The 17,520-nt window shown below is 49.3% G+C and overlaps 1 protein-coding gene across 8 annotated transcripts in view; it reads right to left on the minus strand.

Annotated features, from left to right (window-relative positions):
• NKTR (natural killer cell triggering receptor) overlaps positions 1-17,520 on the minus strand; it is a 112,519-nt gene that overhangs the window by 12,311 nt on the left and 82,688 nt on the right. For all 8 annotated transcript variants that reach the window (XM_032772492.2, XM_032772485.2, XM_032772476.2 and 5 more), the window contains 2 exons: positions 14,572-14,659; positions 4,587-4,732 (listed from right to left, as the gene is read on the minus strand). In XM_032772492.2, coding sequence (XP_032628383.1) covers positions 4,587-4,732; positions 14,572-14,659 — 234 coding nt within the window. The remainder of the gene's footprint in view (positions 1-4,586; positions 4,733-14,571; positions 14,660-17,520) is intronic.

Raw genomic sequence — 17,520 nt, forward strand, 5'->3', positions numbered from 1 at the left:
GCAGCCATCAGCAAATGCAACATTGCTCATAAATGTTGATGAAGTGGACATGGAGTGACCTCACTCTTGGTGGAGGAGAGACTTCAGCAAGATTGCAATAGAGCTTACTGCAGTCAAAAATCCAATGAGAGATTCACTCAGTTGACGCTGACTGACCATTAACTTGCTCAGCATAGGCTACAAAAAGCTTGGGAGAACTCTAGTGAAGTCCAAGTAGAACACCAAACCTCTATGAACATCCAATGTATGAAGTGTTTTCTCAGCTTTAGAGGAAAGGTTTCAGGAAAAACACTGGCAAATGAATAGATTGACTCAGATGGAAAGCTGGCACTACCTTATGGTGTGATCTAAAGGAAACTGCCTAAATGGAAGTCCACGAAAGGAGGATCGACAAGAAAACTGTGATGTTCTGCAACCCTCTTAGCAGATGTAACTGCCACCAGAAAGGCTACTTTCATACACAGTAGCAGTAATGCTGTTGTAGCCAGAGCCATGTGTGTGTATTGAATTTGGAGAGGACTAGACTGAGATCTCATATAGGTACAGGATCAGACGTAGGAGAGTAAACATTGAGAAGATCTTTCAAAAATCAGGAAACGAGAGGGTGAGAGAAAATGGAAAACCCATCGACTCGTGGATGTAGTGCAGAAACAGGAGCAGGTGAACTCTCACAGAACTAACTGAAAGCCTGACCATTTGGGGGCAACAGATACTCCAGTACATATGTAGCCTCTGTGTGAAAGGGCGATAAATGTTAAGATTGTGACCAAATCAAAAACCTCTTCCACTTTCCTGCATACATGGCTCTAGTGGGTTCCTTTTTGCTGTTCAGAGATGGTCTGAACCTCTCGAGAGCACAATTTCTCGTGAGAATTCAACCACAGATCATCCATGTCATGAGATCAAGAGATTGGAGGTTTCAATGTAGAGACTTACCTTGGTTCTGAGACAACAGATCCTCAAACAGAGGCAAAGTTAACGGAGGTCAAACAGAGAGCTGATGAAGGACTATGAACCAATACTATCTTGGTGCATCAAGACTGAAGTTACTTTTCAGTTTTCTGAATACTCTTGGAATGAGAGAAATTGAAGGGATTGCACATAGAAGACAACTGGACCACAGAAAAAGAACTGAATCTGTGATGGAATCTGGATTGCAGCCCATCCTGGAGCAAAATCTCATGCACTTGTTGTTCTGGTTGGTTCCAAACAAACGAGTTACTGGTGAAAAATCTGGAGGACGTCCTTCCTCATTGACCACTTGTGTTGGTCTATGAAAACCCTGCTGAAGGAATCTGCAAGTGTGTTTCTTAATCCTGGATGGTGAAAGTCCTCTAGGGAAACATGATGAATGCATAAATTCCATAGGATGGACTCCTGGCACAGTTGGGACAATCTTGCACCTCTCTGTTTCTTCAGATGAAATATGGCAGTGGTACTGTATGTAAGAACTTGTACCACCAGATTCTCAGTGGTGGACATAAACACCTTGCAGGCAAACTAATAGCTCGGAGCTCTATACATTTATGTGGAGTGAAAATTCCTGGGGTGACCAAAGAGCTTGTGTCCAGAGTTGACCGAGATGAGCTCTCCAACCTTTGGTAGATGCATCTGTTATCAGAGTCATAGTCAGTTTTGGGGACAAGAATGGAATAATCTTCCACTCATTGTGGGGATCTAACCACCAAACAACAGACTGAAGCACTCATGGCAGGTACGCAAATCTGTACGGCCAGAGGGTTCTAGGAAGGACTATATATTGAATGGAGCCAAGCTTGCAGATAGGTACGGTGAAGTCTGGCATGCAGAGTTACGTACATGCATGTGGCCCAGAGCTGAAGGCAGGCATACACTGTTGTCATTGGGTAGGAATTCAGGATTTTGGAAAGGAAGGCTAAAGATTGGTATCTTTCGTTTGGAAGATAAGACTTGGCTGTCCTGGCATTAAGGTCTGCTCCTATGAAGGATATGCACTGATTATAAATGTGATTTGTTCACATTTAGTTTCAGACCCAGACGGGAGAACAACTGCCTGATTAGAATGCTGTTTTGGACCTGGTGGCTCGATGCTCCACAAACTAGTCAATCATCAAGGTAAGGAAATATCTGAACACCCCAGCAGAAGATGTGGGCTGCTACGATTTCCATGCACTTGAAGACCCTTGAAGACTGATGACAGTTCGAAGGGAAGCATTGCATACTGGTAATGATTGGTCTCTGCTAAGAATCGAAGGTACTTCCTTGTCAGAGGAATTTATCGCCACATGGAAGTAAGTGTCTTGTAAACGGAGTGCTGCATACCAATCTCCAGGGAAGGGATAAAAGCAGTGAGTGTAACCAGCTTCTTGATTTTTTGATTTTTTTTTTTTTGATGGTTCAGCTTTCTTAGATCTAGAATTGGGTGAAGGCCACCAGATTTTTTTGGGACCAGGAAGTACCAGGAATAGAAACTCTTTCTTCTGTGTTGGTAAAGAACTTCTGTCACTCTCAATTATAGAAGAGACTGGCGTTCTTGAAGTAACAGTCTTGTGAGAAGGGTCACTAAAAAGGTACTGGGAAGGTGGGTTGAGAAAAGGAAGGGAGGTAAATTGGAGAACGTATCCCTCCTTCACTGTGCTGAGCATCCACTTGTCTGAGGTGATGCTTTCCCAAACACACTGAAAGTGGAACAGGTGCAATCCAGGGAAAAGATGTAGTTGGTGTGCTATCCTTGACTAAGAAGTCAAAATGATTGCTTGGAGGATGAAGCTGCCTGGTGAGAAGGACCTCCCACCAATTAAGATGGCTAGTTATGTCGGGAAGGACTTGACCTTATCTTGAATGCATATTACGACCAATGTTGGAAAGAGGATCTGGAGTAAGATTGAGGTCTAAACAGTTTCCTCTTGGTAAATAGAGTATAAATGCCTAACAAACCAAGTGTTGCATGATAGTCCTTCTTGTGTGCATAGCGTCATCTGTTTTAGCATCACACAGTTTGGAACTCTCAAAAGATAATTCCTCTATTGTGTTCTGCAGCAACCTTGAAATGCCAGAAACCTGTAGCCAGAAAGAACAAGTCATGGAGATTGCAATGCCTTTGGAACACAGAATATGGAGGAGCAGTTCCCATTGCTGTTCTAGGTCACCTGGATACAAGAGACTTTAGGCTCCAAACAAAGCAAGGGTTGGGGTTGGTAGAATGCAGAAGAAGAGACCCATGCCAAAGATGCTAGCATAACTCATAAGGGCATAAGAACAGCCACATTGCGTCAGATCAATACAGCACCATGCCGGAAGTGCTGCCAGTTGCAGAGGAGTTGGCTCTGTGAGCGCGATCAAGTCCCACACTGTTGAAAAGGTCTCCGGTGTGGCGGGTAGTCACAACTCAACCGCGGTGTGCCCCGGGGAGCTTATGTGCACTGGATTAGATGGCCCTTGCAGCGCTAGAGTCGACGGTGCAGGAGCTGATATTTGTCCTATGCACTCCGGCAATGGATGTGGCTCCAACTGTGGTGTGGGAAGCGTTGGCGTCTGTCGCACCGACAAACCAGATGTGGCTGGCACCTGCTTGGGCTGCTGCTTCTTCCAGCTCGGATATGAGAGACCTGCACCATGGTGGTGGAGGTGCCGGGGAGATCCGGCGCCACGAGTCTTTGGTAGAGTCAGAACGCGGTGCCGGACCTGTCAGTGCCGCTGGGGCACTCCACACCAAGGACGACGGTGCTGAGTCTTGGTGTGTGGAGGAAGGGACTGGCCTAAGTGCGGGCTCCATAAAGTGCTGTTTCAGTCTAAAGTCCCACTCCTTCCTGGACCTCGGCTTGAAGGCTTTGCAATTGCAGTATTTGTCTGCTTGGTGGGCTTCCCTTAGACACCTTAGGCAAGAGTTGTGGCGGTCTCCCGTTGGCATCGGCCTCTGGCAAACCGAGTAGGGTTTGAAGCCCAGAGACCCAGGCATGGGCACTGGGATAGGGGAGAAGACCCCCCCTAATTAAACTAACTCTAACTATACTAAGTAATTCACAACTATTAATAACTATAACCAACTAATCAAAAACTATTAACGTGTACTAAAGTGAATGCTAGGGAGGGTGGGGATCAGCTAAGCTTCGCTCCACAGTTCCAACGACCGTCACGGGTGGTAAGACAGAACTGAAGGGGCGCTGGGTCGGCCAGGGCATATATCTGGCACCGTAAAGGCACCACTCCACTCCCACCGAGTGTTGCTAGGGTAAAAATCTTCCGACAATAGTGCACGCAGCGCGTGCACGCCTAATTGGAATCGATATGAGCAAGCACTTGAAGAACCATCAGATACATAAATGCAGAAAACTGAACAAAACTATACATATACTCTGATCGTATAACAAGATTCACACCACAGTCACCAAGTCACTAGAATTTCTTGATAGAGCAGCTTCTGTTGAAACATTTAAAACTGTATAAGGACTGTTTACAAGAGTGATATATTTCATTTTCACTGTGCTTCCAAGAGAGACCGTAACAATAGAGAAAAGTTATGGAACAGGTCTTTTCTATTTTTAATATTCTGAACATGAAGACAAGTAACATATATAACAGTTTAAAATTTGTAGTAAAGATCTTACTTATCTCCTTTACTCCACTTCTCCCCACTGGGTGGTCTGTATGTTCTTAACCTCTGCATCTCCTCTTTCCAATGAGGAGGGGTTTCACTGCTCTCATCATCATCAGATTCAGAACAGGATCGTGATTGAGGTGGTGTGTGGTATCGCTGGAAGAGTACAAAAGCAGGCTTAAACAAAGGGCAAAAAGGAAAACAAATACCAAATAGGAGAGAAAAGACGGTTACTCACCTTTGTAACTGTTGCTCTTCGAGATGTGTTGCTCATATCCATTCCAGTTAGGTGTGCGTGCGCCACGTGCACATTAGTTGGAAGATTTTTACCCTAGCAACAGTCGGTGGGTCAGCGGGGTGCCCTGTGGAGTGGCGCCGCCATGGCGCCGGATATATACTCCTGCGGACCCAACCACCCCTCAGTTCCTTCTTGTCAGCTACTCCGACAGTGGGGAAGGAGGGTGGGTTTGGAATGGATATGAGCAACACATCTCAAAGAACAGTTACAAAGGTGAGTAACTGTCTTTTCTTCTTCGAGTGCTTGCTCATATCCATTCCAGTTAGATGATTCCCAAGCCTTACGCAGGCGGTGGGGTCGGAGTGAGATGTGGCAGAATGTAAAACTGCTGAGCCAAAGGCTGCATCATCTCTGGACTGTTGAACCAGAGTATAATGCGAAGCAAAGGTGTGGACCGAGGAGCAGGTAGCTGCGTGACATATCTCCTGGATAGGTACATGAGCCAGGAAGGTGGCAGATGAAGCCTGAGCCCTGGTAGAATGCGCGGTGGTGTGGCTTGCGGAAATATGAGCCAAATCATAACAAGTGAGGATGCAGGCTGTCAACCAAGATGAGATCCTCTGAGAGGAAACAGTTAGGCCTTTCATTCTATCTGCTACCGTGACAAAAAGTTGGGGCTTTTTACAAAACGGTTTTGTCTGCTCAATATAAAATGTGAGCGCTCTACGGACGTTCAGTGAGTGCAATTGTTGCTCCCGTTGCGTTGAGTGTGGCTTCGGGAAGATGGCCACGAGAAAGATGTCCTGGTTAACATGAAAGGCCGAAACCACCTTAGGGAGGAAAGCCGGGTGTGGTTGCAACTGCACCTTGTCTTTGTGGAAAACAGTGTATGGCAGATCCACCGAAGAGCCCTAAGTTCGGAGACTCGTCTGGCCGATGTAATGGCTATGAGGAAAGCTGTCTTCCAAGACAGGTATAGCAGTGAGCAGGTTGCTAACAGCTCCAATGGGGGAGACATAAGTCTGGTTAAAACCAGGTTGAGGTCCCAGGTCAGGGCTGGGTGGCGTACTTAAGGGTATAAGCGCTCCAAGCCCTTGAGGAACCTCAAAACCATAGGATGTGAGAACACGGAACGACCACCTTCGCCTAGGTGGAAGGTAGAGATGGCTGCCAAGTGTACCCTCAGTGATGATACTGCTAGGCCCTGCTGTTTGAGAGACCAGAGGTAGTTCAAAATAGAGGGGATTGAGACCTCAGTTGGAGTAAGATTAAGCGTTTTGCACCAGCAAGAGAAACGCTTCCACTTGGCCAGGTACGCTGAGCGGGTGAAAGGCTTCCTGCTACCCAGGGGAACTTGTCATACTGATTCAGAGCAACGTAACTCTGACTGGTTTAGCCACACAGCCGCCATGCCGTGAGAAGAGCCTGCAGGTCCGGGTGGCGAAGCCTGCCATGGTCCTGAGTTATGAGGTCTGGGTGGAGTGGCAGGGTAATCGGGTTGGCTATCGACAGGTCGAGCAACATGGTGTACCAGTGCTGCTTGGGCCACGCTGGAGCGATCATGATGATGCACGCTCTGACCCTGCGGAGTTTCAGCAGGACCTTGTGAACCAGTGGGAATGGTGGGAAGGCATAAAGGAGCTGGCTCTTCTATGGCATCAGGAAAGCGTCCGAAATCGATCCCGGGGAGAGACCTTGGAAGGAGCAGAACATCTGGCATTTCCTGTTCTCACGGGAAGCAAACAGGTCTACGTGGGGAAATCCCCACTTCTGGAAAACAGAATGCATAACATCGGGGCGGATCGACCACTCGTGAGACAGGAAAGACCTGCTGAGTCGATCCGCCAGGGTGTTCCGAACGCCTGGGAGAAAGGACGCTACCAGATCTTTCAAGTGGGCTATGAAAAAGTCCCACAGTTGGATGGCATCCTGACAAAGCGGGGAAGACCGTGTCCCTCCCCATTTGTTTATGCAGTACATGGCCGTTGTATTGTCTGTAAACACAGAGACACAACGGCTTCGCAACTGTTGCTGGAACGCCTGGCACGCCAAGCAGACTGCTCTCAGTTCTTGGACATTTATGTGTAATGCCAGCTCCTAAGAAAACCAAAGGCCTTGAGTACGAAGGTGACTGAGGTGAGCATCCCAGCTGAGAGATGACGCGTCCGTTCTCAGGGACATTGAGGGCTGGGGTGAATGGAACGGCATCCCTGCACACCCCAGGGAGGGAGTTAGCCACCATTCTAGGGAGCCTAGGGTGCTCGAGGGAATGGTGACTATCGTGTCTATTGGGTCCCTGCCCGAGCGGTATACCGAGTTGAGCCAAACTTGGAGAGGACGGAGGCGTGTTTGGTTATAAACATGCAGGCAGCCATGCGACCCAGGAGACTGAGACAAGTGCAAGCCGAGGTCGTCGGGAAATTCTGTAGACCTCGGATGATTGTTGCCATCGCCTGAAACCGCGGCTGTGGTAAGCAGGCTCTGGCTAGATCGGAGTCCAGGATAGCTCCTATGAAGTCTAACCTCTGTGTGGGAACCAGAGTGGAATTTTCTATATTGATCATCAGGCCTAGACGTGTGAATAGGTCCTTGACGATGCCCACATGCTGAGTGACTTGTGTCTCGGAGGCCCCTCGGATGCTAGGTTTAGGGGGCCCAAAAAAATGGGGTTGGGCCCTTCATACGTCTAGGGGCCCAGCCAAAACATGGGTTTTGGGGCCCCTGAGGTTAGGGCCACTGAAATGGGGTTTTGGGGCCCCCTGGTGTAGGCCTCGAAATAGAGTTCGGGGCACTAAGGGTTTTGGTGCTCCTGGAAATGGGGGTGCGTTTTGGGCCACTACTTAGGGCCCTGGAAATGGGTTTGGGGCATCTCAGTTTTAGGACCCCGTCGACATAACTTAGGGAGGTTTTTGTGGGACCCCAGTGTTAGGGGCCCCTGGAAATGGGGTTTTGAGGTGCCACTGACGCTAGGCTTACGACCCCCTGGAAATTGGGGTTTTGGTGCCCTGGGACTTACGAGCCCTGAATGGTGTTCCTGCCACTTGTCCGTTAGGGGCCCTGAAATCGGGGTTTTGGTTCCCCTAGGTTTAGGGGGCCCCTGAAAATGGGGGGTTGGGGCACACACTTTGGTTAGGGGCCTAGTAAAATGGGCTTCTTGGGGCCGGCGTAGAGTTAGGGAGAGGCCTCAGGGAGAGATGGGTTTTGGAGCATGCAACGCTTTTAGTTGAGAAGGTGACGGAGAGGCGGATCCCTGAAATGGGGTTGGGCACCTAGGGCTTTGAGGGCCCCGGAGAGATCTGAAGCGTTTTGGGCCCCTACCACGTTTAGGGGCCCTTGTAAAATGGGGTTTATGGCTCCCCTGAGGTTAGGGGCCCCTGGAAAGGGTTTTTGGGTCTCTAGGTTTAGGGTCCCTGGAAATGATTTGGCCCCTAAGTTTTAGGGGCTCCTGGAAATGGGTATTGGCCCTGGGGTTAGTGCCTCCCTGGAAAATGGGTTTTTTGGGAACCCGGGTTTAAGGGCCCCTGGAAATGAGTTTGGTCCCTAGGTTTTATTAGCCCGGACCAGAGCTCCGATGCTTGGGTTCCCCTGAGTTAGGGGCCCCCTGGAAAATCAAAGGTTTTGGTCCGCTCTAGGTTTAGGGGCCCACTGGAAAATCGCGACGGTTCTATGTCTAAGCCCCCAGAGTAAAGAAGTCCTGCCTTTCTAAAGTGTAGCCGTTGTCGTGCGCATCCTGTGTTAGGGGCGAGAGGGGGATTGGGTACCAATGGTCCTATTGGGTTAGGGGAGTCCCACCGAAATAGAATGTCGTATGGTGGGGACCGTGCAGCCTTTAGGGCAATCTGCGGGTCTGAGGCCGGAAATTGGGTTTTGCGGGCCCACTGGTTGTGGCGGAGCGCACCTGGATATGTGGATGGACGACCCAGAGTTTTGGCGGCCCTTGGAGATGAAGGTTTTGCCCTCCTGGTGCGGTTAGGGGGCGCTGGATGGGATTTTGGGCTCCCCCCAGCTTAAGAAGCCCCTGGAAATGGGGTGGGGCCGCCAGGGTGGGACGGTAGAAAGGGGTTTTCTCTGGCATCACTAAGGGGTTAGGGGCCCCTGGATATGGATGTCGGGGCCCTGGGTTACAAGGGCCACCTAGGAAATTGGGGTTGGGGCCTCCAGAGTTAGGGTCCCCTTGAGTATACATGTGGTCATTATTGGCCCCTGTGGAGCTAGTAATGTGGCCATCTAATGAAAGGAGATTTGGAGCCCCAGAAGGTAGGTGCCGCGTAGACACAATGGGGGTTTGGGTCCCGAGCTAGGGTTACTGCACCATGGAAGCCTGGGGTGGGCCCCGATCGGTGGTTTAGGAAGACAGCTGGAATTGGGGTTTGGGTCCCTAACACACTAGGGTAGGGCTGGAATGGGGTTTTGTGGGGACCCTGCTCTAGGGCTCTAGGAAATTGGGATTTGGAGCTCCAGGGGTTGGGGGCCCCTGGAACATGGGGATTTGGCGGTCCCCAACACCAAGGGACACAAAACCCCGATTTTCCCAAGGGCCCTAACCCCAGGGCCCCAAAAACCCTTTTCCCTGTCCCTAACCCCCAGGGCCCCAAATCAGCCAACTATCCAGGGGGCGTACCGCGCCAATCCCCTGGGCGCCTGCGAGTAGACCAAAGACCACGACTTTCTCAAGGGGGCCGACTGGGTTCAGACCCCAAAACCTCCGAGTTTCAGTCAAGGGACGGTAACCCTAGGGGACGCCCAACTCCCCACTTCCTAGAGGGGTGCCTAACCCTGGCAACCCCCATTGTCAGGGGCCGTAACACCTAGCTTTGGCAGAGCCCCCAGGAGGCCCGCACGAAACCAAGTTTCAGGCGTCACCTAACTTTCGGGCGCAGCGCAAAACCACAAATATCCAGGGCCCCAACCCCAGAGGCCAAACCCACAATTCCAGGGGCCCCTAACCCAAACGGGCCCCAGAACCCTGTTTCCCGAGATATCCCCTAACCCTTGGTGTCTCGAAATCCGCATATCCAGGTCCCCTAACCCCTGGGACCGCCAAAAGCCATTTCCGAGGGCCCCTGACAACCAGGGCCCCAAACCCCATTTCAGGGCCCCTAACCCGCAGTGGCACGCAAAACCCACATATCCAAAGCCAGCCAGAGTCCTCTTAAACACCCACTGCCACAATGAAGCAACATTCATGGCCCCTATGAGAGCCAGAGAGGCGCCCAAATCTCAATATCCAGGCCCTCTAAACCCCGGATGTCCCAAAATCCCATTTTCCTCAGTGGGCAAATTCGTGAAATATATACTCCGAGGACCAAAACAATGACAAATTTCCAAGGTCCCAAACCCCAGGGGCCCCAAAGCCCCAATTTCCAGGAGCCCCTAACCCACGGCCCCAGTAACCCTATTCCAGGTGCCCCTAACCCCTGGGCCCTCGAATCTCCATATCATGGGCCCCTAAGCCACAGGGCACTCCTGAAAAGTACCCCATCCAGGGTTCTATACCATTAGGCGGCCCCTGAGGTTTGAAAACGCTGAAGCGCATGAGATGCGCCTAACAGAGCAATCGACTTTCGAAACTCCATTTCCAGGCGCTCTAACCAGGGGCCAAAACCCCCATTTACCAGAGCCCGCATACACCAGGGGCGCCGAAGTCTCATCCATCCAGGGACCCCTAACCCCTTGGGTTCAAAACCAATGCCAGGGACGGCTCCTAAGTCGCAGGGGAGCCAAAACACCATTTCCAGGGCCCCTCTGACTTCGGGCCCAGAAGCTCATCTTTCCAGGGACCATACTAACCAAGGCTCCCACAATCCCCATTTCCAGTAGCCCCTATATCCGGGGCGCACCATACCGCGCATTTCCAGGGGCCCAAACTAAACCCCAGGGGCCCTAAATCCAATCTCCCCGTGCTCCCTCAACCCCTGGGCAGCCCTGAACTACGCATAGGCACCCACGTGCTACTTTTCCTTCCGAACACACAGGGACACCAAAACCGCCCATCTCCCTTACGGTGCCCCTCACACCAAGACCCGGGACAGCGAACTCTTGGCCGGGAGTCTTGAGGGGCACCCGAATATCCTCCATGTTTTACCAGAGAACACTTAACCACGCCCTAACCCCTGGGGACTTCAAAATCCCATCTCCACGCAGCCCCACCTAACTCAGGAGCCCCCAACTCACACTCAGCGCATTCTCTTGAATGACCTTCACTAAAATACCGGGGCCAGTCCCAATCATGCAGGGAACCCTAATCACTGGGGCCCAACCCCATTTCCAGTCTCCTAACGCACTAGGTACTCCAAAACTCGCGATTTCCCAGGGCGGCCCCAAAATCCAGGAACGCGAAAAAACGCGCCTGTTGATCCATTTCCTATGCACTAGTCCTCAACTGCCTGGGGGCCCTACAATATACCCATACCAGGGCCCTCACCCCATGGGAGCTGAGGGCCCGCTGCGAGTACGCCCAAAATCATTTTCCAGGAGCCTCCCAAACATCCAGGGGACTTGGCGAGACACCGAGTAGGCATCCACCAGGGGCCTAACCCGAGGGCCCAAACCAACATTTCCCATATCGGGCCCTCGTACAACCCAAGGGCGGGTGCAAACCATTTAGCGAAGACGTACCGGCGGCTTACCTTTTCTGAGAGTGCCAAGTATGCTTGGGGGGTGCCAAAGGAAGGCGGGCGGGCCGCGCCCATATGTCTTTAAAGTTGGCCACGCGGTTCCGCTGCAGTAGTCTGAGCCTGCCGCACGCGAGCACTTCTGGCGCACGCCTTCGGGCCCAAGTTAGGGCTGCCTCCTCCGGGTAGAGTGAGTCAAGCCGGCGGCAGCCCAATACCCTGGGGCATGCGAGCTACGGCTCGAGCGAGGCGGCCCGCGGAACAGCCAGGCATCCCGGTCAGGGAGCCCCGCGGCGTTCCGGCACCTGGACACCCCGGTCAGGAGACTGCGTGCCGGTCCCGCCGGGCAGACGTGGGGCGATCGCGATGGACCGGTCACAGTAAACACACGCTCACCCTAGCCCTTTAAGAGGGCACCGATTAATGAGTTGCCATCAGGTGGCAATCGCGCCCGGGGTCAGGGCAACACGGCCTGCCGTCGTCTACTGCTGCGGCATCGCCACCTAGGCGGCAGCGTCGCACGGAGCTGACCGAGACGTAGACTGGCCATCATCGCTAGGTAGCCGATTGTCCGAATGCTGTTCCCATATGACTCTAGTGCCTGGAGTCTGAAGCGTAAGCTACTAGCCATCTAGTGGGGGGGGCATCCGCTGATAAAATGTCACTACTGGGTCTCATACCTCCAGTGACCATCCTCCCCTGGGGTTCACACTGAGCTTTGAGTGCTACCCTCCTTAGGAGGTCCTGATGGGCTCTCAGGTCGATTGGAGGAGGGCCCGAGGAGGATGTTCCTGCCACCGCCTCATCTGGAGAAGAGGAAGAGGAGATGCCGGCGATGAGCGGGTCCTGGGTGGCCTGTTGCTCTTGGGCGATCTCCTGCTCCAGAGGAACCTGGGAGTCTGGTGGGTGAACTGGGGCGTCCTCCGCAGCAGTCGAAGGGGGATGGCTAACCATCACCTCTGGCCTCGGTGCTCTGATGAGACACAGCGGGACGGAACTACTGGTATGCCTTGGGCCTGGTGGTACGCCCAAGGTGTCTAGAAAGACCACTGATGGGGTCCTTGCTCCTGGGAATAGGCCTCTTGGAAGACTCTGGTGGGCACATCAGAATCGTGGTCTCAAGCATAAGAGCTGTCCACGTGGGAGGACACTGATGCGTGTCTGGATGGCCATGGAGATGCTGAAAAGCCCTGGGCAGAGTCTCTGTCTCTAGCAGACCTTGCCCTACTTGGCACCAGGGACCGGTACCGAGAGGCGTACCGGTACCGGGAACAAGATCGGGACCTGCGACCGGAGCAGTGCCGGGAGGTCGACAGAGATCTCGAGGCTAGACATCGGGAGCGGCTACGGGAGTCATGGTGCCTGGAGCAGTGCTGGGAACTGGAACAGTGCCGAGAGTAGTGGGCCGGCGAACGGAATACCGACGAGTGCCACGAGTGCGACCGGTACCGAGGAGGAGAACAGTACCGGGACTGCGATCGGCGTCGGGAGCACCGACGGGACCTGGAGAATCTGCGGGACCGTGATCATGAACGGTGCCGCTCTGCTGTGCCGACAGAGGATGGTCTTATCAAGGCAGGCTTGCCGTTAGACTGTATTACCCGCATCACGGTGCTGGGGGTTGAGGCAGCGTCGACTCTGTCATGGCAATCAGATCCCTCGCCGTTGAGAATGTCTCTGGCGTGAAGGGAACAGTAAGCTCAACCACGGCGCATGCCGGGGAGCTGTCAGGCTCCGGACTCGACGGCTCTCGTGGGACCGGAATCGACGGTGCTGACGTCGTTGGTGCCAGTGATCCGACTTAGACGAGCTCTCTGCCTGCGGTGCAGGTAGCACAGAAGCAGTAGGAGCCTTAGGCCTTCTTGACCTCAGGGAGAGGGAGTGGTGCTGAGTCGACTTCCGTGCCGGTGACAGCCGGTGCCGAGAGGCCTTGGCAGTACCGGCGTGGTCCAGTGCCGAGGAGGTGCTTCTGCTCACTGACTGACCAGCACTCAGTGGCAGAGGGGTAAGAGCCGCCTCCATGAGGGGCTGCTTTAGCCGAAAGTCCTGCTCCTTTTTTGTTCTCGGCTTAAAAGCCTTGCAAATCTGACACTTATCTGTCAGGTGAGATTCCCCGAGGCACTTAAGGCATGAGTCATGTGGACCTCTTGTCGGCATCGGCTTATGACAGGCCGAGCATGGTTTGAAACCCGGTGAACCGGGCATGGGCCCCGGCACCGGGTGCGGGGAAGGGGCTAATCCCCGAACTCCTCTTAACTATACACTAACTATGAACAATAAAAATTAACTATAACTATATAACTTTGAACTATATACACAACAAACTAACTAGAGAACTACGAGTAGCTACGAGGGGGAGGTCACTCCACGCCACTCCACTGTTCCAATGACCGACATGGGTGGTCAGAAGGAACTGAGGGGCGGTTGGGTCGGCAGGGGTATATATCCGGCGCCATGGTGGCGCCACTCCTGGGGGCGCCCAGCCGACCCACCGAGTGTTGCTAGGGTAAAAATCTTCCGACGAACATGCACGTGGCGCGCGCACACCTAACTGGAATGGATTCGAGGAAGCACCCGAAGAAGAACTGAGGCAAAAGTATCATTCAGCTGGTCTCAATAACATCAGCAAAGTCAAGAGTCTTATCCATAAATTCATAGATTTTAAGGCCACAAGAGACCATAGTGATCATTTAGGCCTCATCTATACTACTGCAGTAAGTCAACCTACGTTATGCTACTCCAGCTACATGAATAAAGCAGCTGGAGTTGACATAGCCTAGGTCGACTTACTGCAATGTCTACATCGTGCTGCATCAATGGGAGATGAATTTAGTGGATATTATTTGCCCTTTAAGTATTTCATCCTTAAGTGATTTTGATACCCACTCACGACTAAGGGGCAAACATCCTGCTTTCCCCATCAATCTAATAGGTAAGCCTGTTTTTAGTGTGAAGGGTAGAAAAATGTGATGATTTAACAAATACAGTTTTAATTTTGCTGCAACATTTTGACACACCAACCAAGTAAGCTATGGTCTTTCAACCTCAGTTACAATAAAAATCACATGCAAACCATATGAGTAATTTAAAACTCTGGGAAGAGGGGGTGGGTAGGGGAAGGGGTGAGAGAAATATATACGTACTATTGTTCCTCTTCCTTTAATTTTTCTTCCAGATTTAGAGACTGACGGCTTCTGGTCAGTCAAAACTGGTGCAACATCAAGAAGTTTCCTAAAATAAGAAGAAAAAATGGGTATAATGTAACATAGTAATAAAAATATGAATTTGTTCCTCATACATCATTAAGCTAATAATGCAAAGAATATTTACCAAGAGGTCCAATAAAACAAATAGAAACACTGAAAGTCAGTGTACTGAGAAAACGATATTATGAGAAAAAGAAAAAATAAGTGAACACATAGCTTCCCTATGAAAGGTGGATCACTACCATATTAATTTTCACCCAGCTAACAAGATTAGACTATCTACGGTAAATAATGACTTATTAATGAACTTGGGAAATGATCTGTTAGAATAGTGAACCCTTTTTCTAGGACACAGTCATTTTTATCACCTGTCTGCTAACCATATGTGCACTGAGTAATGCCCGGATTCCCGCATCCACAAATATATTACTTTAAGGGCTTGTCTACACAGATGTTTAGTTCACAGCAAACAGGGGTGTAAATCTAACCCACGCTAGACCTGCCACACACCAGGGTCCACGTGAATCCTGACAATGCACACTAGAGAACTGTAAGTGCACATCGGGACAGTCCACACTGACCCTTACCATGCAGCAAGCTAGCATGGGACAGAACTACATCCCAGCTTGCCATAAACTAAACATTCATGTACACAAGCCCTAAGGGGCATCACTAGATTGCCACCTATGGATAATTGACAAGTTATAATGATTTTTAGCAATGAAAGGCAATTTAACATTCCTGTAAATACACTTGAGTATGCTCAGTAGAAATGAGTAGTTGTCAAAGCCTGAAGAAATGATTTATCATTTCATGCAGGGATTTATCTGATACTGTCAACTTTATTACATTCATGAATATTGTTTGAATGTAAACAGGCTCTGTAGATGATTGACCAGTATTGCATATTAAGCCATTCAGCTCATTACACAGAGTATGCTATAGGAAAAAGCATTCAAACTTTGCATAATATTTCTATTCTATTTAATTTGAAACTATTTTACAAACTCCTGATTGTTTGGTCTCTCTAGAAAGATAGCTTTTTTGGAAAATAGGGAGAAGCATATTAACATCAGGGTCTTGACCAAATTCCAACTGATCACAAGACTGAAATCAAATTGCTCTTACAGTTTAAATTGGAAAGGCAATATTTCATTTTCCCTCTTAAACTACTCTGTTATATTGCTAAGCACTGCTAAACAATTACTGCATTTTATCCTGGGGTTTCATACAGAAGCAATGGACGAAGTAATCTATTTGTACTGTTTATATTTCTAGTTAGGTTTGTAACACATTTGGGATCCCTCAAGATGAGTGGCACAATGTGAAGTTATTACTAGGGCTGTCAAGCAATTAAAAAAATTAATCTAGATTAATCACGTGATTAATTGTGCTGTTAATAATAGAATACCATTTATTTAAATAATTTGGATGTTTTCTACATTTTCAAATATATTTATTTCAATTACAACACAGAATACGAGGTGTACACTTTATATTTTTATTACAAATATTTACACTGTAAAAAACAAAAGAAATGGCATTTTTCAATTTACCTAGTACAAGCTCTGTAGTACAATCTCCATTATGAAAGCTGAATTTACAAATGTAGAATTGTTTCCGAAAAAAACTGCATTCAAAAATAAAACAGTATAAAACTTTAGAGCCTACAAGTCCACTCAGTCCACTTCAGCCAATCACTCAGACAAACGAGTTTGGTTACAGTTTGCAGGAGATAATGCTGCCTGCTTCTTGTTTACGTCACCTGAAAGTAACAACAGGCATTCGCAGGGCACTGTTGTAGCCGGCGTCGCAAAATATTTACGTGCCAGATGCGCTAAAGATTTATATGTCCCTTCATGCTTCAACCACGATTCCAGGGGACATGCGTCCATGCTGATGATGGGTTCTACTCAAGTAATAAGCCAAAGCAGTGCAAGACTGACATGTTCATTCAGCATCTGAGACAACATGCTATCCAGCAAAAGGTTGAATTTTCTTTTTTGCTGTTGCAAGTTCTGTAGTTGTCTCTTTAAGACTTCTGAAAGCATGTTCCACACTTGTCCTCTCAATATGGAGGCACTTCAAAGATTCTTAAACCCTTGCGTGTAAGAATGTAACTATGCTCTTAGAAATCTCTACATTGGTACCTTCTTTGGCCATTTTGCAAATCTGCTCTGAAAGTGTGTCTTAAAACAAACGTGTTTGGGTCATTATCCAGACTGCCGATAAATATGAAATATATGGCAGAAATCGGGTAAAACAGAACAGGAGATAACAATTGTCCCCAAGGAGTTCAGTCACAAATTTAATTAGCACATTTTTTTTTTTTTAACCAGCATGATCAGCATGGGAAAGCATGTCCCCTGGAATGGTGGCTGAGCATGAGGGGCATATGACTGTTTACCATATCTGGCACCTAATACTCGCAACACCCGCTTAAAAAAGTGCCATGCAAAAACGCCTGCTCTCTGACTTTCAGGTGAACATGTAAATAAGAATGCAGGCAGCAGTTAACCGCCTTAATGTAAACAAACGTGTTGTCTTAGCGATTGGCTAAACAAAAAGTAGGGACTGATCGACTTGTAGGCTCCTAAAGTTTTACCCATTGTTTTGTTTTTTGATGTAGTTATGTAACAAAGAATCTTACATTTGTAAGTCACTTCACGAAATAAAGAGACATGCACTACAATACTTTATGAGGAGAACTGAATAAATACATTTTTTAAAAATTTTACAGCGCAAAATTTGTAATAAAAAATAATATTATAAAGTGAGCAACGGTAAAGGTATTCTGTGTTGTAATAGAAATCAATATATTTGAAAATGTAGAAAAACATCCAAAAATATTTAATACATTTCAATTGGTATTCTATTGTTTATCAC

This window comes from Chelonoidis abingdonii, chromosome 2, assembly GCF_003597395.2.
Source record: "Chelonoidis abingdonii isolate Lonesome George chromosome 2, CheloAbing_2.0, whole genome shotgun sequence".
NCBI lineage: Eukaryota > Metazoa > Chordata > Testudines > Testudinidae > Chelonoidis > Chelonoidis abingdonii.